At 37.2% G+C, this 25,213-nt stretch overlaps 1 protein-coding gene across 16 annotated transcripts in view; it reads right to left on the minus strand.

Moving 5' to 3' along the window:
- The window catches only part of myo5aa (myosin VAa), a 104,842-nt gene that overhangs the window by 18,426 nt on the left and 61,203 nt on the right, over positions 1-25,213 (minus strand). For 7 of the 16 annotated variants that reach the window (XM_048167856.1, XM_048167861.1, XM_048167855.1 and 4 more), the window contains 16 exons: positions 24,108-24,266; positions 23,876-23,973; positions 22,210-22,296; positions 22,004-22,112; positions 21,573-21,784; positions 20,561-20,717; positions 16,208-16,447; positions 14,054-14,302; positions 11,817-11,910; positions 8,178-8,326; positions 7,915-8,028; positions 7,581-7,718; positions 6,275-6,331; positions 4,903-5,130; positions 4,712-4,720; positions 4,296-4,396 (listed from right to left, as the gene is read on the minus strand). In XM_048167856.1, the coding sequence (XP_048023813.1) occupies positions 4,296-4,396; positions 4,712-4,720; positions 4,903-5,130; positions 6,275-6,331; positions 7,581-7,718; positions 7,915-8,028; positions 8,178-8,326; positions 11,817-11,910; positions 14,054-14,302; positions 16,208-16,447; positions 20,561-20,717; positions 21,573-21,784; positions 22,004-22,112; positions 22,210-22,296; positions 23,876-23,973; positions 24,108-24,266 (2,201 nt within the window). Of the gene's footprint in view, positions 1-738; positions 796-4,295; positions 4,397-4,711; positions 4,721-4,902; positions 5,131-6,274; positions 6,332-7,580; positions 7,719-7,914; positions 8,029-8,177; positions 8,327-11,816; positions 11,911-14,053; positions 14,303-16,207; positions 16,448-20,560; positions 20,718-21,572; positions 21,785-22,003; positions 22,113-22,209; positions 22,297-23,875; positions 23,974-24,107; positions 24,267-25,213 lie in introns of all 16 variants that reach the window. The other 9 variants (XM_048167854.1, XM_048167851.1, XM_048167852.1 and 6 more) reach the window with 3 other exon arrangements.

The following is a 25,213-nucleotide window of genomic DNA, read 5'->3' on the forward strand; positions in this document are numbered from 1 at the left end:
TAAACAATTAATTAAACATTAAAATGTACAAAAGAAATTAGTTTGTCATCCATTCATTTGCGTTAATTAGCTGTTTGTCCCCTGGATATGGGTAATAAATGGCATCCAAAGCAGTCAGCCAAAAGCCACATTTGTACGTTCATTTAAATCAAAATGCTTTGCTTACACCAGGAGTTCATCATACACTGAATCACATGATCAAGCGTGGTTGTCGCAGCCTGTCAAATCAAGTGCAAAGCCATCACCCAATGTAATCTAGCTTGCTGAATTTCTTGTTTTGCATCTATTCAGCAGGATTTATAAAGCAACACTTGCTACTCTTGCTCAGATTTCCATGAATGCATAATGCACACAAAGCTGGAAATCAGTTGTTTCTTTCCATGAAAAAATCTTTACCTTTGGATGGACAAATACTCTGATCAGCACACAATGTGATTTTGCAGGCATATTTTGTACCATCGATCATGAAGATTGCTGCACTGGTATATTATTGTACTATAATCTATTTCAAATAAACCCTCTCCTAAAGCTACCTAAAGCAAATTTTGTATGTTTACATTTTCAAAGTGAACTAGCCTATGTATTAGTTAAAGGTCATGCCTGTTAATGGACCAGCAAAGCTTTTCTGTATGTTTTCTCATCTATGTATGGGCTCTGGAATAAGTCTGATTTGCTGCTCTGCTCCAAGCTGCACACACATGCAGTGAGAGCGGCCCATCATTCCTGTCCATCTGTTACCTCAACCTGCTCACAAGCTCGTTCACTTCAGTCGGCCTGCGTGTAAACCTGGGTGATCTGTGCAGGACAGAGATGAGCCATCAACAGACAGACAGACAGACAGAATGAAACAGACAGACAGAGGTCTGATGCTAACAGGTAAGATAGGGTAAACACAGAGGCTTATGAATAAGGTTGTGAAAGCGATAAATCATCATTTCCTCAGTTGGAGATAGATGTTATTCAATGGATGCGTGTGATTAAATCATAGATCAGAACAGAGGTTCTCAAACCAAGAGGCTCAGAGGGGCATGAATAGAGCTGGGTGGTCTGGGTGTCTGCAAACAGCGATAATGTGTTTTGTGGGTGGAGCCTACCTGGTGGCAGAAAGTAACAGTTCTGCAGTAGCAGTCTATGGAATCAATGGAGTAAAAGATTAAAAAGGTCATTTCGAGTTTATATCTCACAATTCTGAGAAGAAAAATCAGGATTGCGAGATATAAACATGTTATTGTGTCTTTTTCTCCTCGAAAATACAGAGTTTATATCCCACAATTCTGACTTTTCCACCCCTCAGAATTGTGATATACAGTGGGTACGGAAAGTATTCAGACCCCCTTAAATTTTTCACACTTTGTTATATTGCAGCCATTTGCTAGAATCATTTAAGTTCATTTTTTTTCCTCATTAATGTACACACAGCACCCCATGTTGACAGAAAAACACAGAATTGTTGACATTTTTGCAGATTTATAAAAAAAAAAAAAAACCTGAAATATCACATGGTCCTAAGTATTCAGACCCTTTGCTGTGACACTCATATATTTAACTCAGGTGCTGTCCATTTCTTCTGATGATCCTTGAGATGGTTCTACACCTTCATTTGAGTCCAGCTGTGTTTGATTATACTGATTGGACTTGATTAGGAAAGCCACACACCTGTCTATATAAGACCTTACAGCTCACAGTGCATGTCAGAGCAAATGAGAATCATGAGGTCAAAGGAACTGCCTGAAGAGCTCAGAGACAGAATTGTGGCAAGGCACAGATCTGGCCAAGGTTACAAAAAAAATTCTGCTGCACTAAGAGCACAGTGGCCTTCATAATCCTTAAATGGAAGACGTTTGGGACGACCAGAACCCTTCCTAGAGCTGGCCGTCCGGCCAAACTGAGCTATCGGGGGAGAAGAGCCTTGGTGAGAGAGGTAAAGAAGAGCCCAAAGATCACTGTGGCTGAGCTCAAGAGATGCAGTCGAGAGATGGGAGAAAGTTGTAGAAAGTCAACCATCACTGCAGCCCTCCACCAGTCGGGGCTTTATGGCAGAGTGGCCCGACGGAAGCCTCTCCTCAGTGCAAGACACATGGAGTTTGCCAAGATGGTGAGAAATAAGATTCTCTGGTCTGATGAGACCAAGATAAAACTTTTTGGCTTTAATGCTAAGCGGTATGTGTGGAGAAAACCAGGCACTGCTTATCACCTGTCCAATACAGTCCCAACAGTGAAGCATGGTGGTGGCAGCATCATGCTGTGGGGGTGTTTTTCAGCTGCAGGGACAGGACGACTGGTTGCAATTGAGGGAAAGATGAATGCGGCCAAGTACAGGGATATCCTGGACGAAAACCTTCTCTAGAGTGCTCAGGACCTCAGACTGGGCTGAAGGTTTACCTTCCAACAAGACAATGACCCTAAGCACACAGCTAAAATAACGAAGGAGTGGCTTCACAACAACTCCGTGACTGTTCTTGAATGGCCCAGCCAGAGCCCTGACTTAAACCCAATTGAGCATCTCTGGAGAGACCTAAAAATGGCTGTCCATCAACGTTTACCATCCAACCTGACAGAACTGGAGAGGATCTGCAAGGAGGAATGGCAGAGGATCCCCAAATCCAGGTGTGAAAAACTTGTTGCATCTTTCCCAAAAAGACTCATGGCTGTATTAGATCAAAAGGGTGCTTCTACTAAATACTGAGCAAAGGGTCTGAATACTTAGGGCCATGTGATATTTCAGTTTTTCTTTTTTAATAAATCTGCAAAAATGTCAACAATTCTGTGTTTTTCTGTCAATATGGGGTGATGTGTGTACATTAATGAGGAAAAAAAATGAACTTAAATGATTTTAGCAAATGGCTGCAATATAACAAAGAGTGAAAAATGTAAGGGGGTCTGAATATTTTCCGTACCCACTGTAAACTTGCAAATGTGAGTTATAAAGTCCGAATTAGGAGATATAAACTTGCAATTGCAAGATAAAAATGATCTAGGTTTAAAAGTTACCTACGTAAAATGTTACATGTTTAAATATTATTTCATGCTGTAACTGTAGGGCTAATACATTATGTCCACTATGAACTGCACATGTGAATATTATGTAGACCTATTGTTTACATCAAAATTATGCTATAGACTAATCTTTGCAGGTTTCATCAGTCCAGTCTGTCCGTTTAATGCAATAAAGCTGTGCATGAAGTTGTGTAGACAGCATTTATATTAATAGGAATTATTTATTTTTGACATGTCACGCCAAGCTGTCTGGTTTAAGTACAGTGTGATTGTTGGTTGTTTTCGGGTGCCAAGACACATCACGACCACATTAACATATAGAATCACATATAGTTACACCATGACTGTGCAAGTGGGCATTTATCATCTATAGTAGAATGGCTTCAAATGTCATGCATCCAGTCATATTACTGTTTTGAATTTCTTGATTTTAACTTAGTCATATCTAATTTTACTTTTTGGTTCACATCCAGATAAAAACAGAAGTTAATTTCATTTTTTAAGGAATATTCAATTAGATTATTAGAAGTTTATGTAATATAGCAGTACCGTTCAAAGGTTTGGGGTCAGTACGTTTTTTTTATACATATATATAAACAATACCTTTATCTACCAAAAACACATTAAATTGATCAAAACTGACATTTATAGAGACATTTATAATGTTACAAAACTTTTCTTTCATCAGAACTTTCCATTCATCAAATAATCCTGAAAAAAATGTATCATGGATTCAACAAAAAAAATATACCTAACTGTTTTCAATGCTAATAATGAGAATAAATACTTATTGAGCACCACATTAAACATAATAGAATGATTTCTGAAGGGTCATGTGACACTGAAGACTGAAGTAATTGCTGCAGAAAATTTAGCTTTGCCATTGCAGAATGAAATTACATTTTAAAATATATTAAAACATTTATTTGAATTAATAAGTTATTTTACAATTTTAGTGTTTTTCTGTATTTTTGATCAAATAAATGCAGCCTTGGTAAGCATAAGGGACTTAAGGAACATATAAATCACAAACCCCAAACTTTTAAACGGTACAGCATTTTGGGGTGCAATTTCTAATAAAGATAACTATATAGTGATACATCAGAAGAAGTAGCCCTCTGGGAGATGCAAATTAAAGTTTAAGAACCTCTGATGAAAAGCATGAAGACCCACTTCATTATGAGTAGGGCAGAGAACAGGACTTCACACAACATATATATGAGATGTAATGGATTCCATGATTTGTTATTCAGCATGTGACTGGCTGATAGTGTAAGAAATGTAAAGAAGCAATGCACCTGTTGGTATCTTTGAGACCCATGTAGGCCTGGGAGATCTCCTTGGCATCAGTCAGCTTCTGCACATCCTCAATATATGGCAAAGGTTCAGTCATGGTTGCCTAAACACACACAGAAGGTTCACATTCTCATGTAAGTTACAAATCACTGCATACATCAACTAACTGTGACTTGTATCATCAGACAAATCACAAGAACCATTTCTCATTCACTTCATTCTCAGTAAACAAAAGTGACGTTTGAACTTGTCAAGTTAACATGGAGTGTTTGCCCTTTTCAGATAAATTAACTGACAAATGGCTTACATACTGTTAATGTTTGAAAATATCTTCCACAACACTAAATGACAGCAAAAGGTAGCATTTTAGAGAAGATGAAGTGATGTAAATGATTGTTCTGCTGTCTGACCAACATACCTTTTCATCCTGACGTGAATGCAAAACAGGACAAAAGGAGAGATGAAGTTAGAAATGTTAACAAGTCTTATGGAGAGAAGAATGTTAGTGACAGATATTAACGCACAAAAACTAGGGTGTCTACATGTTTAGAAAGATCTGGAAATCCTGACGTTTTTTTTAATCTAAGAATGAAAGGTTTTGTGCCTGACCTTGTGTTGCATGGCCTCTTTCTGACTGACGAGTTGAGAGCGCAGGATGAGCACCTCTTCTTTCCGCACCTCCAGCTCCTCGTTGGAGGAGTTCAGCTGATCCAGCAGGACCGTGTACGCAGGAGAACCCGGGGCAGCGGATCCGGCCTCAGGGCTGCCTCTCAAAGACTGACGCATCTCATTCAAATGATGTTTGAGCTTCTTATTCTCAGACTCCAACTCCTGACGCTGAAGACGCAAGAGAGTGAGAGAGAATTCAGAATTATCAACACACCGAAACATTTAAACATGCAAAACAATATATTACCATATAATATATATATAATATAATATGTTGCTTTATCTTCCTCATTTCAGACGTTCATTGTACTGGACAATTTTTTTCTAATTCTAGCTATAGAATATATATATGTACAGCAGCAAGAAGGTGTTTCAACAACTGTATTTTCATAAATAGTGGCCAGGGATCTTACTATATATATATATATTTTTTTTTTTTTTTTTTTAAATTACGACATAAATTTGCCTGATATTTCTTTGTACATTTATCATTATAGAATGCTGAAAAACATGAAAAAAAGATATTTGGACTTATTGAGTAACACTTTATACAACAGTGACCATGTTGCACATGCTGCATGTCAATATAATTACTAATAAAATTATAGAATTAATAAAACCTTTGTCAGCTTCAGAAAATAATTTAATATTAAATACATTCATTATCACTTACTACTTGTGTAATTACACAACAGGTAACTTATTAGGGTAATAAACTTTTATTTACTTATTGTTATTATTTATCAATTGTTTTATTTTATATTATGTATCAATTGTATTATTGTTATTTATTTAATCTTAAAAACCTGTTTAAATATTAACATTAGGTAGACATGGCTTTTCATCTTTTATCTTGCAACAATGGTGAAAATAATTAAGCATTAATGTATTAGAATATCATACATACTATATTGAAATGTCCAATATAAAGGACATTTAAATATATTTGTATATGTATTTGAATATATTTTGAAATGTAATATGAAGAAATTAACATTTTTCATAATTAAAGCTCAGGTCAGTGTACAATCAGCATTATATATAACTAAATGCAATGTTTTTTTGTTTTTTTTTTAAGAACTTCATAAACTGCGTTTGGAGAGACTTCAGTGAGTTTCATGATGAATTTTAAAAACACAAAAGAAATCACAGCTTTTCAAATAATTAAAACAACTCAAACTGCAGAATGAAGTTGTTTGCATAGTGCAAAAAAAAAAAAAAAAAAAAAAAAAATATATATAAAATATATAAAAATATATATATATAATAATGAGAAGCATGAGCGTGTGTGAGTGTGTGTGTGCTTGTTTACCTTGAGAGATTCATACTCCAGCTCAGCACTACGAGCTTTCTTATGTTCCTCATCATCCTGGCCAACAAGAAAACACATTACATTTAAGTACATTTAAGTCAAACCAGTAAAATCTATACATGAAAAAATGTCTCCAGAATTTAAGTAATGCCACTTCTGGCGCAAAAATTCAAGCAGCTTGGCTTTATTTGATGGCTTGTGACCTTCCATCTTCCTTTTGATCACATTCCAGAGGACTTCAGTGCGTTTCAGGACTGGAGTTTGGGTTGGCCATGACAGGGTCTTGATCTGATGGTCCTCCATCCACACATTTATTTGCCTGGCTGTGTGGCATGGAGCATTGTCCTGTGGGAAAAACCAATCCTTTGAGTGGGGGAACATCGTCAGAGCAGAAGGAAGCAAGTTTTCTTCCAGGATAATGTTGTATACAGCTTGAGTCATGTGTCCTTCATAAAGACGGATCAGCCCGATTCCATCCTTACTGAAGAACCCCCAGATCATCACAGAATCCTTCACCAAATTTCACAGTGGGTGTGAGACACTGTGGGTAACGTGCCTCTGTCAGACCATTAGAGGACCAGGTGTTGGGCAAAGCTGAAAACTGGACTCATCAGAGAAGATCAGTCTTTGTGAAGGATGCATGACTTGCTTCCTTCTGCTCTGACAATGTTCCCCAACTCGAAGGATTGGTTTTTCCCACAGGACAATGCTCCTTGTCACACAGCTAGGCCAATTAAAGACTGGATGGAGGACCACCACCAGATCAAAACCCTTTCATCGCCAGCCCAAATTCCAGCTCTGGAACCCATTGAAAACTTTTTGAATGTGGAAGGTGGAGAGGAAGATGGAAGCCATCAAAAGTCACAAGACATCAAACAAAGCCAACAAACTTTGTTTGGAAATCAGGGTTATTCCACTAAATATTGATTTCTGAACTCTTCTTAAGGTAAAACATTAGTATCGTGTTTAAAAATAAACATAAACTTGTTTTTTTTTTTTTTTGCATTATTCGAGGTCTGAAAACATGGCATCTTTTTTTTTTTATTTTGACCGGTTGTTATTTTCTGAAAATAAATGTTCTAAATGACATTTGAATATTTAAAATTTGGAAGAAATGTTGTCAGTGGTTTATAGAATAAACACATACATATAAATAGTAAATCCAGAGAAGCTGATAATTTTGCAGTGGTCTTTACAGATGTATTCTTTTAGTATTTGAGTTAGGAAGAGTCATTATATTTAACTTTAAATAAAAACATTGATATTATGTGAGTAAAAGTGTGTGTGTGTGTGTGTGTGTATGTACCCTAGCTCTAGCCCGCTGAAACTGCTCTTCTCTCCGGTCGAGTTCGTTCTGCAGTGACTGTTTTTCTTGCTCTAGTTCGGATACTCTCTTCTGTAGCTTCAGGAACAGGGACATGTCCAGTATGGCCTTGGAAACATCCTGGGGAGAGAATAAAACACATCCCATAATTATACACACAATATGTGTCATTTTATGTTTTACTCCTAGGATCTTTAAAAGGCAAAAAGCCAAAGAATTGTAATGTCAGAAAAGTAATTAGTAAACTGACCTAAAATGGATTTGAAACCATAAACAACTGAGTAATATGAATGATCTAAATGATTTCTGCTCTCACCTCCCCTCCGCGGGACCCTTCCTCGGATTCGGCGAACTCTGAGTTGTAGGTACATTCTGATTCGTTGCTGCTGTGTGTGGAATCTGTGCGCCTGTGACCAGGTTTTGGAACATTCTAGAAGAAAGAAAGGATTCATCAGAGGACTGGAGGCTTGTAATGAAAGGAGTGCGCTGAATCTGAGCCTAAATCAGCTTAATTGTTCAAAAAACCCATCGATTAATTGATTTTTAAGTTTGGTAATCCATATATGATTGTGTCCTCACCACGGCGAGTGTGATCTCCTCCTTCAAATCGTCGTATTTCTCCTCTAGTCGGAGGTGTTCGGTAAGGAGGTTCTGGTAGCGAGACCGTTCCTCGTTTAAATCGTTTTCTAGCTGCTCGGTTTCCTCCTTCAGAGCCCTCTGCATTTTCTCTATAAAAACACATACATGTAAAAGAACATTCACACACATTCCCAAAGAAAAGTCAACCAATATTGAATAACCCAATCATCTGACTGCAGACTGACTCATGATGTTGACACTGTAACAGGACAGGGACGAGTATCATGTTAGGAAAGCACACAAAGAAATGACAGACGCTGTTTGTAAAGGATTTGAATTTGTTTTTTGATCCGAGTGTACACTAGGTATAGAGTGCCAGACTGGGTGATGTTTTTACAATATATGTCATATTATTTTGTTGCTTTTATATTATCAGAATAATACATTTTAATGTGCTGTTTATTTGGCCATTAATTTTCCTTAACATGGAGAAGTTGTTTCACACCAGCTCCTCATGTCAGAAGTGAGTATGAGAACGCTAAAACAGATATTTTAATAGAATGTCTGATTTAAAGCTCAATAGATTTGGCACAATGATGATATGCAGTAATACAATTGTTCGTTTGAACAATTAATTTGCACTATGACTCACGGTGAGTTCCCATGTGACATTTTACATGCTTAAATTGTTTTAGCAAACATTTATATCACAGAGTGGTAAGATAAAGATGATGAAATGAGGGAGCACAGATCTAAATGCAGCAATAATAAACAATCATAATAAAGAAACATGAAAAGTAAAAGCATTTTTAGTCATTTTCACGGATCCGTGTGAACGAATTGTTCTGACAACGTTATTGTCTGTGTGTGAAAAACGCGAAGGAAAAACTTTTCTGTTTTTAGTAAGCTGTTGTCGTGTAAATGTGACCTCAGAGAACAGAAGGCTAAATATACACACAAGATAATGAACTAAATATGAAACAGGTGTGAACTAATCAATAGCTGAGTCTCATTTGTCAGCCACATACCTCATCGAGGATGTCTCATTTCAGAAAAGTAACCATTATAAAACCATATATGACCATTATTTCTGTATATTATTGTAATTACTTTCTTACAATGTAATGCAATGGTTACTTTTCAGAAATGAGTCAGCCTCAATGACGCATGTGGCAGATGGATGCAACCTCCGGAGGACGCAGCCTTCAAATTTAGACATGGCTAATGAAACAATGAATCACCATGACATCAAAAGAACACAAACTAGAAACTATGTGCGTGTCTCAATCAGCTCCCAAGCTTCCTAGGTCGTGAATCAGTATCGTGTACACGAATTCAGGCACTGGTAAGGACAGTAAGGACCCTGGCTCACTTCACATTGGGACACTTATTACTCTATTTCCGGCGGCCACATTGTATAACATCACTACTGGAATTTATGAACAACAGCAGAACTGACATCTTTCTGACATCATTTAATGTTTAATCATTTTAATGTTATTTAAAGTACATTATGATAAATACTTTGCTTGTTACAAATATGTGCAACTTTCAGGCGTAAATAAATTCTAAATGTTAGCTAGATTATGTTAATTACCTAACTAGTGATGTATGTTTATGCTGAAAAATAATTAAATAATGGTTTGTATAAAAAACAACAACAACAACAACAAAAAAAAACATCTATCACGTGTCAATATGTGTGAGTTAGCTCACATGATTTATGTTTCGTGCCTCAGAACTTTCATTATGGAACATTGAATCTCCCTGGTTTTTACGGCGTATTGTGGGACATTTTAGGGACCGAACGTTTCAGCGCACCTGAGGGATTTTGCGATCGAGAGTTCTACTTTGTGATCATTTATTATAAACCGTGTCTTCAAAAACAGTTTTTAAAAAGTTTAGACATTTTGGCAGTGTGACTGAAATGATAGTGATATACAGTGCCCTCCACAATTATTGGCACCCTTAGTAATTATGAGCAAAAGCAGCTGTGAAAATAACTCTGCATTGTTTATCCTTTTGATCTTTCATTTGTAAAATTTACGAAATTATAACCTTTCATTGAAGGAAAAGAATTGAAAGTGTGTGTTGGGGGGGGGGGGGGGGGTTCTTAAATGTTTTTCTCCAAAATACGTTGGCTACAATTATTGGCACCCTTGTATTAAAAACATTTTGCAACCTCTTTTTGCCAAGATAACAGCTCTGAGTCTTCACCTATAATGCCTGATGAGTTTGAAGAACACCTGACAAGAAATCAGAGACCATTCCTCCATACAGAATCTCTCCAGATCCTTCAGATTCCAGCTCCATGATGGTGCTTCTTCTCTTCAGTTCACTCCACTCATTTTCTTTAGGGTTCAGGTCAGGGGACTGAGATGGCCGTGGCAGAAGCTTCATTTTGTGCTCCGTGACACATTTTTGTGTTGGTTTTGATGTTTGTTTTGGATCATTGTCCTGATGGAAGATCCAACCATGGCCCATTATTGGATTTCTAGCAGAAGCGGTCAGGTTTTGAATTTTTATCTGTTGGTATTTGATAGAATCCATGATACCATGAATCTGAACAAGATGTCCAGGACCTCCAGCAGAAAAATAGGCCTACAACATTAAAGATCCAGCAGTATATTTAACCGTGGACATGGGGTACTTTTTATCCATGTGTGCACCAAACCCATCTGGTGGGTTTGCTGCCAAAAAACTCTTTTTTTTTAAGTTTCATCTGACCATAGAAGCCAGTCCCGTTTGAAGTTCCAGTCATGTCTGACAACTGAATATGCTGGAGATTGTTTCTGGATAAGAGCAGAGGATTTTTCTTGAAACCCTCCCGAAAAACTTGTGGGGATGTAGGTGCTGTTTGATCATTTTTTAGGCTTTCTGAGACTCAAGACTCAACTAATCTCTGCAATTCTCCAGCTGTGATCCTTGGAGAGTCTTTGGCCACTCAAACTTTCCTCCTCACTTCACATTAGGACAATTTGGACACACGTCCTCTTCCAGGCAGATTTGTAACATGTTTAGTTGACTGGAACTTCTTAATTATTGCCCTGATAGTGGAAATGGGGATTTTCTTACAGCCACTTTCTATTTTGTGAAGCTCAACAATCTTTTGCTGCACATCAGAACTATATTCTTTGGTTTTACTCATTGTGATGAATGATTAGGGAATTTGGCATTTGTGTTTCCTCATGTTTATATTCCTGTGGAACAGGAAGTCATGGCTGGACAATTTCATGCTCCTAGTCACCCTGGTGTGCTAAAAAATTTAAATATGAATGGGAATATACTTCAGAGATATTTTACTCATAAGAATTTCTAGGGGTGCCAATAATTGTGGCCAACGTGTATTGGAGAAAAACATTTATTTCATAATGTGAGTTTCCCCCCACTTTCAACTGTTTTCATTCAATGAAAGGTTAGAATTTTGTGAATTTTTTTAATGAAAGATCAAAAGGATAAACAATGCAGATTTATTTTCACAGCCACCGTTGCTCATAATTACTAAGGGTGCCAATAATTGTGGAGGGCATTGTATTTATTGAATATCATCAAAAGGCTAAAAAGAATTGAACCCCCCCCCCCCCCCCCTTTTTTTTTTTTTCATCACCCAACAGTGACAGATTAAAGATTTTGCATTACCTGTCCACTGCTGGCCTTGTTCCTGGATCATTCGGTTCAGGTCGTTTTTCTCGTTCTTCAGCAGGTGGTTTTGCTCCTTTAGTTCTGAGATCATCTGTCACAAACATTACACAAACACAATCAGTCATCTGCATGACATTTTAGCCTTTAATTATAAGAAAAAATAAACTATTTGGTAATATGTATTATGTCATAGATGCTTGTATTGAAATGGGGACGTTGATTTAACTGCTGAGAAACATTCATTTACTCAATACACATTTAATATCGTAGTAGTGTGGCTTTGCGAATCGTTCTATTCCTCTACTGTACGTACCACCCTAAAACTAAAACTACTACTAAACCACTAACATTTGTGCAGAGTGCTAGTCTCTATCTCTCTCTCACCTGTGTGAATGTACATGTCTCTTCTCTTCCCAGGTTTAAAGCAGTGTGCAGGTCTCTCTAATCCCTGAACATGGAGATACAGAGTATATCTGTGTCTTTAGATGGCTCTACAATCTAGGAGGACTGTCTAAAAGCAGGGGAATGTGGGTAACCTGTGGGTCTAACTTTACTTTTTTGAGGATCTATTGTGGAGTATTTGCTAATGCAACTAGAACTTGCTAATGTAATGCCACACCATCAATGAAGTTTTGTAAGAACAATCAACACATGTCGGAGAAACAGATCAAACATGCACTTTTATAAATTATTACTTTATATATGAGTCATACACTAATAATTTGGAAGATAAGACATTTTTAACTGGTAATTATTCTGTTAAACTAATTTGCAAAGGTTTTGTAAATCACTCAATGGTATGGGAGAACTTTAGGACCATTTGGAACCATGAATGAAGTGCGGGACATTTAATTAATCACTTTTTTAAATCAGTTAATTGACATGAGCAATCCAAATAAACTGCCTTCTGGAACACTACTGAGTAATGATTCAAATGAATCAAGTTTTATGAATCGGTTCATTGAAAGGAGCCATTCAAATGAACCCTCTTTAAAGGAACACAACTGGGAGACGACTCAAATGCATCAATGAATCAGTTTTTTTAATCCGTTCACTGACTTAATCTGAATGAATTGACTTCCAGGGCTGCTTTTAACTCACTTCTAGACATACAGTACACTTCCCTAAGCACTTCCTCTCGGAGGAATCCCTGTCGCTAATATGAATTTGAAATGCATTCAACTTCGTCAAGCGGGCAAGTGAAGTTTTATGTAGATGCGAAAGAAAACTCAATTCGAACAATTCGCAAACACAGAATTTCATTCTCTGCCAAATCTGTTTGTACTTTAACAGACACATACACGCAAAATTATGTCAAAATGCCCATCTCAGCGAGTATCCTCGTAAACAAAGTCGCTTATGGCTTATGTGAACGTAAACAATTGAGAAAGAAAACAGATACATATCATTATATTGGATCCGTGCATTCGGTCTTAAAGTGACAGCAGCTTAATATTCCAGCTATCTGTAATTAATTTAATCAAACAAAATACAAAGAGAAAATCACTTTTGTAGCTTTATCCAAGATTAATTATATTTAATTAATACAGTGACTAAGACTATACAGTGTTAATATACATCTGATTATTCAATTTCTGTAACCGATTACTGTAAAGCAGTTTATTTCATTTGTACCTTTGTTCTATAGTATTTATCTTTGCTTGTAATTTGTTTATTTTCAATGCAGATTCACTCCCCTACAAAATCACCCTAATCATTCTAGAATGATTAATTCTTTCCAAATAGAGCTATTCAAGTCATCTAGTGAAATTGTTTTTATATCACAATATATATCGCAGAAAACAAAATATTGCAACGAAAGTTTTTTTTTTTTTTTTTTTTTTTCCCCCAAAATTCATGCATCCCTACCCTAGTGTATGATATTGGAGTTATTTTGACATTTGCAGTTATTTCTCCATTGCAGATTCCAACTGATCAAGGATTTACGGCATTCCATTTAAACCCATTGCAAGTGTCTAGTAGTGGGCACAAGACGGATGGAAGTTATAAAGTTATAAAATGGTCATAAAGAAATGGACTTAAACACAGCCGAGGACTGGGTAATGACTCACTGCATCAATGAATCAGTTTGTTTTCAGTTCATTGAAATTAATGACACAAATGAACCGATTTGCTAAGAGAATGAACCTCAGTTTTTTGAAAAGTGCTTTGAAGACCGCACCAGTGCAGGTACATCAGAGCTGCACAAAAATACAAAAGTGAACCAGCAGCACCTGTTCCATCTCGTCCTGGTAGGTTTTTGCCCATTCCTCGATGACTTTCTTTTCTTTCTGTGTGTTCTGCAGGTCTTTGCGCAGCCGCTCTAGCTCCTCCAGAAGAGTTGTAACTTTGTTGGCATTGTTTTTGGCGTCCTCTTCTGCTCCTCGCAGACGGGTGACTTCCACACGCAGACGCTCAGACTCTGCAGCATGGCTGATCTCTAGACCATTCAAACGTTCGCTGAGAGAACGGTTGTCCTTGTTCTAGAGTGAAACCAAAACAGAACATCAATTAATTGTATTTAATTAAGTATTTTTTGGGAATTTTAATTCTTAAATCAGAGTAATTTTATCTCTTACTCATTTTACATCATAACATTGTTTTGTTTTGCATTCTTTTTGTTTTGTCATGTTTCTTTCTAAGTTTAAAAAGAACCCAATATCCCCAAAAAATTCCCTTTCAACACTGATTCAGACTCCACTGTATAGAACCTTCAAACTGACAATGAACCTACAATGGCATGAAAAAATATGTGAACCCCTTGCAGAATCTGTGAAAATGAGAATTATTTTAATAAAATAAGAGGGATAATAAAAAATGCATGTTATTTTTTGTTTAGTACTGTCCTGAGCAAGATATTTTACATAAAAGATGTTTGCATTTAGTTCACAAGACAAAACAACAGCTGAATTTATTAAAATAACCCCATTCATAAGTATGTGAACCATTGAATCTCAATACTGTGTGTGGTTACCTGATGATCTACGACTGTTTTTTTGTTTTGTGATGGTTGTTCATTGTTTTGTGATGGAGTCTCTTGTTTGTCCTGAGCAGTTAAACTGAGCTCTGTTCTTCAGAAAAATCCTCCAGCTCCTGCAGATTCATCAGTTTTCAAGCATTTTTGCATATTTGAACCCTTTCCAGCAGTGACTGTAGCATTTTGAGATCTAAGTTTTCATACTGAGGACAACTGAGGGACTCAAACACAACTATTAAAAAAGGTTCAAACATTCACTGATGCTCCAGAAGGAAACGGGATGCATTAAGAGTCGGGGTGTGAAAACTTTTGAACAGGATGAAGATGTCACAATTTTTCTTATTTTGTTTAAATATCATTGTTTTTCATTTAGTACTGCCCTTCGGAACCAACAGAAGATACTTGCATGTTTCCCGGCAGAAAAATTAAGTACAATTTACCTTGATATTTGAATTCAAAAGTTTTCACCCCTTGGCTCTTAATGCATCATGTTTCCTTCTGGAGCATCAGTGAATGTTTGAACCTTTTTTAATAGTTGTTTTTGAGTCCCTCAGTTGTCCTCAGTGTGAAAAGATGAATCTCAAAATCATACAGTCACTGCTGGAAAGGGTTCAAATATGCAAAAATGCTTGAAAACTGATGAATCTGCAGGACCTGGAGGATTTTTCTGAAGAACAGAGCTCAGTTTAGCTGCTCAGGACAAACAAGAGACTCATGAACAACCGAACAGTTGTGGATCATCAGGTAACCACACACAGTATTGAGAATCAATGGTTCACATACTTATGAATGGGGTTATTTTAATAAATTCAGCTATTGTTTTGTCTTGTGAACTAAAAGCAAACATCTTTTATGTAAAATATCTTACTCAGGACAGTACTAAACAAAAAATAACATGCATTTTTTATTATCCCAATTATTTTATTAAAATAATTCTCATTTTCACAGATTCTGCAAGGGGTTCACATACTTTTTCATGCCACTGTATATTGTACTTTTTCATCATATGATGATATTTTTTCAATTAATACTCTAATTGTCATTAGAATCAGTTTACAGTTTGTCATTACATGGACAGCTTCATAAACACACACTAAGACAACAATTCTGCACAGGGAAGCACAGATCTAAATATGATCATACCCAGCAAACACACTATGACTCATTCTAAAGGAACTAAAAGCAGCATGAATCAAATTAACACTGACATCTTAGTCAATATGAAAACATGCTTGTAACCTGATGTTTTTTGACTGAATAATGATTCACAGAAAAAAAAAAGGTAGATTTGATTGTGAAAAGCTGGTTGGATGGAAGGAAGCTAAAAAAGTAAGAGGGCGAAAGTTGTTTCATAACTGAACTTTTGAATGAGGCACAATAAGCCACAGCATCTCAGTGTGAAGTATGGTACCTGTTCGTCTATCCTGCGCTGCAACTGCATGATCTTGTTCTCCATGCCGATGTTGAGTTTCTTGAAGTGTTCGACTGAGCGTGCCTCGATCTTGAGTTTCTTGAGTTCCCGCTTGGCTCGCATGCGGCGGATGCAGCACTGCAGGTACACGATGGCTCTGAGCGAACGCTTGAACCACTGCCGCGCCAACCAGCCGCGGACCATCTTTTGAATGATGATGGCCTTATGCTCGCGCAGAAGCTAGACAAACAGAAAACAACACAACACAACACATGATGAACAGGAAAAAACAACATAAATATGTAAATGGAAATAATGGAAAGTAATAGCGATCATTCCAGTGACGGCGCAGTGAAATGTTCTCTAATAGCTTTTCTCTCTCACACCTTCTGCCTTTTTAATTTGCAGATATTACACATCCTGCCTCGATAATCCACTGCTGATCAACAGAGCTCTGATGGCAGGAAAATAGAGGAGTGAGAGACAGTAAGTAATAATACAGCTGCAGCTGCTGTGGTCCATCAGTGGGACAGTCCCTACACTGGAACAACCTGCTGCCTGTGAGATCACATGGCCAAACACACTGCTAAGGAGACATGAGGTCATCACAACACTGTGCTAATTCATATTCTTCCAGAGACTTCAAAAACTCCAACCAGTGACTAGCAAGCCAGCAAAACACTAGGATGGAACATAAAGAATTTGTAGGAAAGATCTCAGAACAAGTTTACTTTTTTTTTTGGTGCATGCTAATAGTCAAGAGTGGAGCCAAACACATTAAATGGGTCCTATATTGCTCAATTACAGAATTTAGTTTTTGGGGTCTACTACGCTTACCTCATTTAATGTTCAAAAAACAAATTTTTCTTATAATTTACATTGTTGCAGCACCTATTTTCACACTGTCTGAACGCTCTGTGTTAGTTTCGGTTTCTTTAAAGACCACCTTCCAAAAAGCACAGTCTGCTCTGATTGGTCAGCCGGCTCCAGTCTGTTGTAATTTGTCTAAAAAAAAATACTAAGCTGCAAAAACTAACTGACCCCAAACTTTTGAGCAGTAATGTAAATTGAAATTTATTTTAGAATCAGTCACTTAGGTTCATTCTCAGTCACTGTGTTTAAACCACTCTGACTGCACCTTTAACCCCATTCAGTTCCCTAGGGGTGTAGTTAACAGCTTTCACTGGTCATGTGTCCAATGCCTGAAATAATTTACTGGTTTCTAGTGTGTTAATTATAAACCAACCTGCCAGCATCATATGTTACCCTGATGAATGTCAGTACATAACCAAGCCTGTTTAAATGTTACAGCAATAACAAAACTAAATTACAAATGCAAAGGTGCATGTAAATAAAAGTGCAATATTGAGAATAGAAGAGTTAGGAGTCTATTGTAGGGCTGTCAAATTAAAATTTGAATATCGAATATTTGTCGAATTTAAAATGAAAAATCCACACTCCAATGCAAAAACTGTGAATTTGAATTTTAGGTGTGCATCAGGCAGCCTTATCAGTGGCTCACGAGAAGAGACAATGATGTGAAAGTCATTGCTGTGTTTTAATGCTTTTGTTAGCCTATCCAGTTGAACCAAAGTCCCTTTAAGACAAGTCATTTCACTCGGCGGCCATCTTTGAAACGCCTCTCGGGCATCCTGGGCATCATGCAGCTCCTATCTCTTTGAATGGGGAAACATCAAATTCTCCAAAACTGTTCGCCAACCTTACGATTAAATTTCATATTTGAAATCACCAATGAAATCTAACAACAACCGGCTCTAAACGCTCGAATCATGCCAAAAAAAAAACTGTATTTTTCAGGCTGGATCAAGCTAATGCGCATGCGCAGACCTAAATTGCCGTCTCTTCGGAGGCGCGAGTCTGACTGTTTCTATAGAAACCGGTGATTCTAACGGCCGCTGAAGTGACGCGATGACTTTACCAGTCGGCGATTGGCTCTTGTTTAGAAGGCGGGACTTATTCCGCCATATTGCGCGTTACACTTTGTCCCATTCAAAACAATACGAGTGACACGTCTTGTGTTTTTCTATAGTCTTTGGTTGAACTCACTAGAAGTGGCGCTGCTGTGTAGTCCATTCAAAACATTGCAGAAATAGAGAAGCTCAATGTGGAGAATATCTAGGTTATGTCAAAACCACAACCAAGCCGTTCACACAGAACGCATTTTCTGCGCTGTTTTTCCATTGTGCGCTAGACGGACATCTTTGACCACTGGATTTGCGTCTCGCACAAGAGAAAGCATGTTTAGAAAGCCATGTAAAGTTAAAGGTGCAGTATGTGATCTAGGAAATGCTAAAGTTAGCCTGCTAGCATTGAAAGCATATGATCCCACCCTCTTTGCAAAAAAAAAAAAAAACGTCCAAAGCCAAGCCTCCTCCAAAACACATGGACGCGCACATACACAGCTGTTCTCTGAAAAGCATCACAAGAGATGGCGATAAAAAATAACTCATGTCTCATAGCACATAACATTACAATAATAATGAATGTAAACAACTTAGAGAGCTTGTACCTGACTGCTGCAGATTAAATTCGGTGTTGATACTGTTGACATGGAAACGCATAATTCCGAGTCTGACTGAACAGCTCCGGTTAGAACGTCATGGGTTGCCATTTCTTAATTACGGTAGTTATGGCGTGAACGCAGCATAACCGCGTTGTTTTGATTCGGTAGGAACTGTAAAAGGTGGCTGCTGTTTGTTTGCAGTGCTCCGTGACTGATGTCTGTCTGTAATCTCTATAAACTGCATAGCATGAAATGCATTGATGATGTCTGCGCAAACGGGGTGTGTGAAGGAATGTCAAAACATACGCTGACAGGCAGGTAGGACATTGTAATATTTCATTCAGACCGAATATAAAGGGCTCTGTCAAACACCTGGCGCAATGCAGCACCAGGCGCTACGCAAGTGTTTTTTGCTAGTTTCAGCCTGACGCAGTTATCATTTCATGTCCTGTGCCACGTTGTTTAAATAGCAAATGCATTTGCGCCCATTTGTGCGATCGTGGGCGTGCTGGTCTGAAAACGAGGTGTGTTCAGGTGCGCTGTTGGTGTGTTGCTATTTTGAGGCAACTGAAATAGACTGCGCCATTGATCAACTGAAACCTGGTCTAAAGTCAAATGCGCATTTTTTTTTTTTTATTTAAAGAACGCGTTAGTAATATGCGCCTATAGGCGGGAACACAACGCACATACACTCTGCTTATTACACACATAAGGACATGCAGCAGCACACAAAGATGCCAAATATTAAAAATAAAAGTATACAATGTAAAAAATTATTATTGTTTGCATAAAGATAAAAATGCTTTGGTGGAATCCGGCTTTGCCCATAGATGGTCTGCTCGTGCGCTTTAACCTTGCACACCAGCAGATCCGTTTCCTCACTAAATAAGTATTCAGTTTTTCCGCTTGCAAATTTCACCATGTAAATAGCGAATCCGCCAAGGCGCGAGTGCAACTGGCTTTTAAAAAGAATGGAAGATGAGACTCTGACTGGTATATTGCATGTTATGCCCAAAACACAGACCAGTTTTCCCATCGTTAAACTAGCAAAAGTGGATTCGGACACGCCCTAAGAGCACTTGCGCCGTGCGCTTTAGACCACGTGCTTAGATCGTTAAAATAGGGCCCAAAGATTGGATGAGCATTTTATGGTCCTATGCCTTCCACAGACGATATACATTTATAAAAATACATTTTGACGATTTAACATAATAACTGCTATCAGGATATGAGGAGACTTTTTTTTTTCTGTAGAGAATCACCTATTGCACCTTTAAAAGTAGCTCAACTTTTCAAAAACATGTTTTGAGACTTTGTTTATTTTTCCATACCATGGCTTTTCATGTTTTTAAAAGTAAATAAGTAAAAAAAAAAAGTAAAAGTAAAAAAGTAAGTACTCTGTGCTTCGCTTTGTATTAAACTAGGCATACATACATGCTGTTTGTTCATAATTGTTTATGCAATTTCCGAAATTATAATTATATTATTATAAACTTAGTTTAAAAGATATGCACTTTTTTTTTTTTTTTTACATAGTCAAGTTGTTTTATTGCTTTGAATAAACATTTTATTCCAATGCATTAATAGTTTGCTCATTGCGCCATCTTGTGGCCTAAGGAGACAAGCCAAAAGTTTTTTTCCCTATAACTTAAATTATGGCTTTTAAATTTTAATATAATTCGAATATAAGTAATATTTATGTATAAAATTTGAATTTAGTTTTTCAGCCATTTTGACAGCCCTACTGTACTGTTAGCAGTGTTTGTGACAGAGACAAATATATTAAAGAACATGTGAGAGTGTATTAGTATGTCTGGTTTCCTCCTCACCGCTTTGTACAGTTGTCTGGCCATGTATGCCCTGAGGATGCACTGCATGACCAGAGCAGCAGCCTGCTTGCGTTTGTAACATTTTCTCTGGACATACATGCGCTGGTACTTCTGAATGATGATAGCAGCACGTGTGCGACGCAGGAATTTTGCAAGACTGTGGGTCAGGAAGAACAATGTAGAGGTTAACACATGCAATACAGAGTGCAATAGTCAGGTTTCAGATGTAAAAATTCAGTTCATTTTCTCCATAGGGAAAGTGATTTTTAACAATAACTTATAAACCCTTAAAGACAGATATACTGTAAGCTCCAAGATTGTAAATTGATGATATATGCTTTTGTTGAATCTATCAGTTCACATTATTTCAACCTATTTTTCAAAGAATGGTGAAGAACTACATTACCCATAATTCTGAAGAAAATTCCACCAATCAGAGTCGCGGTAAGAAAACTGAACCAAAAAGATCTCTGCAGCGATCACCCACTCCCATGAAGCACCGCGAATGTCTCCATATGCTACTTAAATATTTGTAAATATGGTCATATTTTGCAATAAATGTAAGATATGTCATTTCTCTATATAAATAAACATCTTTAAATCAATACTTTTATACTTCGTCATTTTAATTATGATGAATGTGATTAGATCACGATTATGTCATGCGCAATGCTTCATGGGATTTTGTTCTTTCCATCATTAAAGCCAATAAGTACACAGTCTTGTACCTTTGTCTTTTTGTTTGATTTTTTTTTGTTTCATATCAAAATTTGTAATGTTGTGATTCACCTTGTAGCTGGCTGGTTTGGTTCATAGCTTATAACTCTTTAATATTTTTTTAAAATCCCTATGGGAAAAATGAATGGAAAACTTCTCGAACCATCTTCATGGTCAAAGTGGATGGGCACTCTTTGCATTCTATAAGCTCCCTGTCATCTTATTTTGAATGATTCTGCTTTTCATAAATTTAGTCTGTCCACGGCCACTATGAGATTAGTCCCCTCCCCCTCACCAGCGGGCCTGGTATCCACGGACGTATCTCTGGATGGTTGTGGCAGCGTGTTTCATGCGCAGGTACTTCTTGCGCGCCAGCCAGCAGCGGATGGTCTTCTGGATGCGGATGCAGGCAGCACGCAGCTTATCTGCACGCAGTTTCTCCAGATACGCAACCTGCCCAGCTCGGAAAAAGATCTTGGTCTTGCCAAACTGGTACTTATCTTGATCCTATGGGAAGGACAAAAAAAAAGAGAGAGAGAATTAATGGACTCTTCATTTATAAGTTAAACTTTACTTTCAACAAAATTTTCTGTAGGAAATGTGACCATATTCTGTCATTCTGTTTTCAGGGCATTCTTGCTATGGTTTTGAGTGTTTTTTTTAATCAAGTCAAAAGTCCACACTGAGTATCAATATGGTTTTATGAGCTGAACTGTCTTATTGTACCTGCACAAGTTTCTCCAGAACATTCTTACAGGTCATCTTCCTGTCCGTCAAAACATCTTTTTGTTTCATCAGGACACGATACCTGCTAAAGAACTCTTGATACGTCCACCTGACAAACAAAAGGAGTCATGCAAAAACAAATATACAGTGAGGAGGTGTTTGACAAAAGAGAGTTCAGTATGGTAATGTATAGATCTTCACTGTACCTAGATGGGAAACCAGCTGCAGAGATGCGGATTGTTTCCAAAACTCCACATGCACGCAGTTGCTGCACTGCCCTCTTGGGGTCAAACCTGGTAATGACAGAAATCAAATATCAGCCTAGCATCACCATCAATTCAGCAAAATCTACTGATATAAACACAGTTCAAATAGATATTTAGAATTAAATCTCATGACGAATAAATATTAAGGCTACACATTGTCTAAACCAGTGAGCTGCCTACCTAGACAGCTTTTTGGGGCATGATTGGCACACACTCGATATGTAGTGAAATTATGCTACTTTTTGCAGTTTTGTTTAGTGCTGCGGGTAGCACAGAAATGACATATGAAAAATTTTACCCATCTTAAAACTGCAGTATAAGGTGCCGGACAAAGCATAGGGAAATTTTTATTTAGTAGTGTTGGGAATATTTATGCATCTCTCGATTCTGATTCTGAGAAAAACAATCCATTCTAAGGCAGTGGTTCTCAACCTTTTTGTTTTGTAGGCCCCCATTGTCCAACAAAATATTCAAAGGCCTCCCTCCAAATTCGCTAAGATATTTCCAGTACTTCTGCTGTGATTGTGACAAAGAGGCTGGTTTTCAAACTTTTTTATTGATGCATTGAATTAATATACCTGCTGTAGGTTAATTCAACATATAAAATGATTTAACAACAATTCATTTTGTGATTACATTTTGTTCCATATTCCAGAACTGTATTGTTCAATAAAAACGTTTATTGAGGGAAAAAAAGTTTACATTTTGATTTTATGTTTATTTTTAGAATTTTAATTTAGATTAAAGTTAGATTATTTTAATGTATTAATAATAACTTGTTAATTTAAAGGTGCAGTGTGTAAACTTTAGGAGCATCTAGTGGTGAGGTTGTGAATTGCAATATGGAGAAGCTACGGTGGCCAGCACAGGACAAACATGTCATCGTCTGACACAGAAGAGAGTAGCTAGTCAAGCAAACGTGCTCTGTAGAGCAGTTTGTCCATTTAGGGCTACTGTAGAAACATGCCGGCGGAAAATGGTGACTTAACATGTAAGGGGACCCGCGGTGTATGTAGATAGAAATGGCTCATAAGGTAATAAAAATTTAACGGTTCATTATGTAAGGTCTTTATAGGCCACTGGAAACATAGTTATGTGTATAATATTGCATATCTGTCAATAGATCCTTCTAAAATTTACACATTATACCTTTAAATACTTTTATGTCATCCTGAGGCCCACTTGCAATTTGCTGAGGACCCCTAGTGGGCAGCTGCCCCCAGGTTGACAACCACTGTTCTAAGGCAATTCTTTATTGACATTTTTTTTTTTTTTTTACTAATTAATGATTTTACCAACTTTGAATATTAAATTTAGTTGCACATTATTATTCAATTAATTATAAGAACTTTTTTTAATAATTACCAATTTAAATAATGTAAATAACAACTGTATGTTAAGAAAGCTTAGCTATATGCTAATGTTAATGACTTTCACCCTTTTTTTGCTCTCTGTTGTTGTGAACGCCTCTTTAGTCTACATATTAGAAAGCTGACAATCTATTCCAAAAGATCATATAATCTCAAATTATGATCACAGTATATTTATTCTCAGAGAGAGAGAGAGAGAGAGAAAAAATAACTGATGAAAAACAAGAAAAACTGACGTGAAGGCAAATTTGTAATCGTTGGGTTTGATGCAGCGAACGTAATGAGGCGTAGTCGCATTCAGCGTCTCCATCAGCAGGTGCAGAGAGTTACGGAACTACGGAGAGAGAAGTAAACATTCTTTCAAATTCTTACAGTATTTTCAATGTCATACACTGTCACTGCTTTCCAATTTATACAAACACAAAAATACAATTCATGTAGATATTCAAGAAAAGAGCTGGCTTCTACCTGCAGTCCAACTGTCTTCTTGTGTTCTTTGCTGGCTTGGCCGGCTTTGCTCTTGTCTGGTTTGACACTGAGGCGAGTGCGTCCTCCAGTGGTAGGAGCAGCACCAGTTGGACTCGTTGCTTTCTCCTCATCCTGGAACAGCTCCACCAGCAGGTCAAACTGAGAATTACAGCCAAGACAGACTTAACACAAGCCATGTGGTGCAGAGGGTGGTCAGATACTTTACCATCCTTAGCCAGAGGCTCTTTTTGACTTAGAAATGAAGCAATGATCTTATTTAAAAATTGTCATTAATGCTTAAAAAATTTTATTAAATTCAATTTTATATGTTTTTATATTTTATATGTGCTTAATCCTGTTCTGTACACGGTTTAGTTATTTCCGGACGTCACAATCAGATTCATTTAAAGGAATAAGGCCCCAAAAGCTGTAGTTTACAAGGATTTCAGAACAGCTAAGGGGAGTTGTTAAGTCAACATAGAGCAGAGTGCCTAAAACCCACGTTAGCTGTTCTAAAATCACTGTAAACCATGGCTTTACAGAACTTATTGCTTTTATAAAATGGTTACTACATTTTCTTGGCAAGGTTTCATAAAATAAATACACAACAACAGTAATACTGATGTAATGATGCCACTGGAGTATTTTACAACCTGTTTTGAACGTGGCTCAGCCAATCATAATCAAGGACAGGATCTATCCATTCTATAAAAGAGAATTCACTCCTGAAAACTTCAGGTAGTTAAATTCGAATTCTTAATGGGTTAGTTCACCCAAAAATAAAAATTACCCCATGATTAACTCACCCTCAAGCCATCCTAGGTGTATATGACTTTCTTCTTTCAGACAAATACAATCGGAGATATATTAAATAATGTCCTGGCTCTTCAAAGCTTTATAAAGGCAGTAAATAGAGGATGAGATTTTGAAGCCCAAAAAAGTGCAAACATCCTTCATAAAAGATATCCACACGACTCTGGGGTTTAAAAAAAAAAGGCCTTCTGAAGCGAAGTGATGCGTTTGTGTAAGAAAAGTAGCCTTGTGGTTATCTTTTATGATGGGTGGTTGCAATTTTTGGGCTTCAAAATCTCATCCTCTATTCAATG

This window comes from Megalobrama amblycephala, linkage group LG19, assembly GCF_018812025.1.
Source record: "Megalobrama amblycephala isolate DHTTF-2021 linkage group LG19, ASM1881202v1, whole genome shotgun sequence".
NCBI lineage: Eukaryota > Metazoa > Chordata > Actinopteri > Cypriniformes > Xenocyprididae > Megalobrama > Megalobrama amblycephala.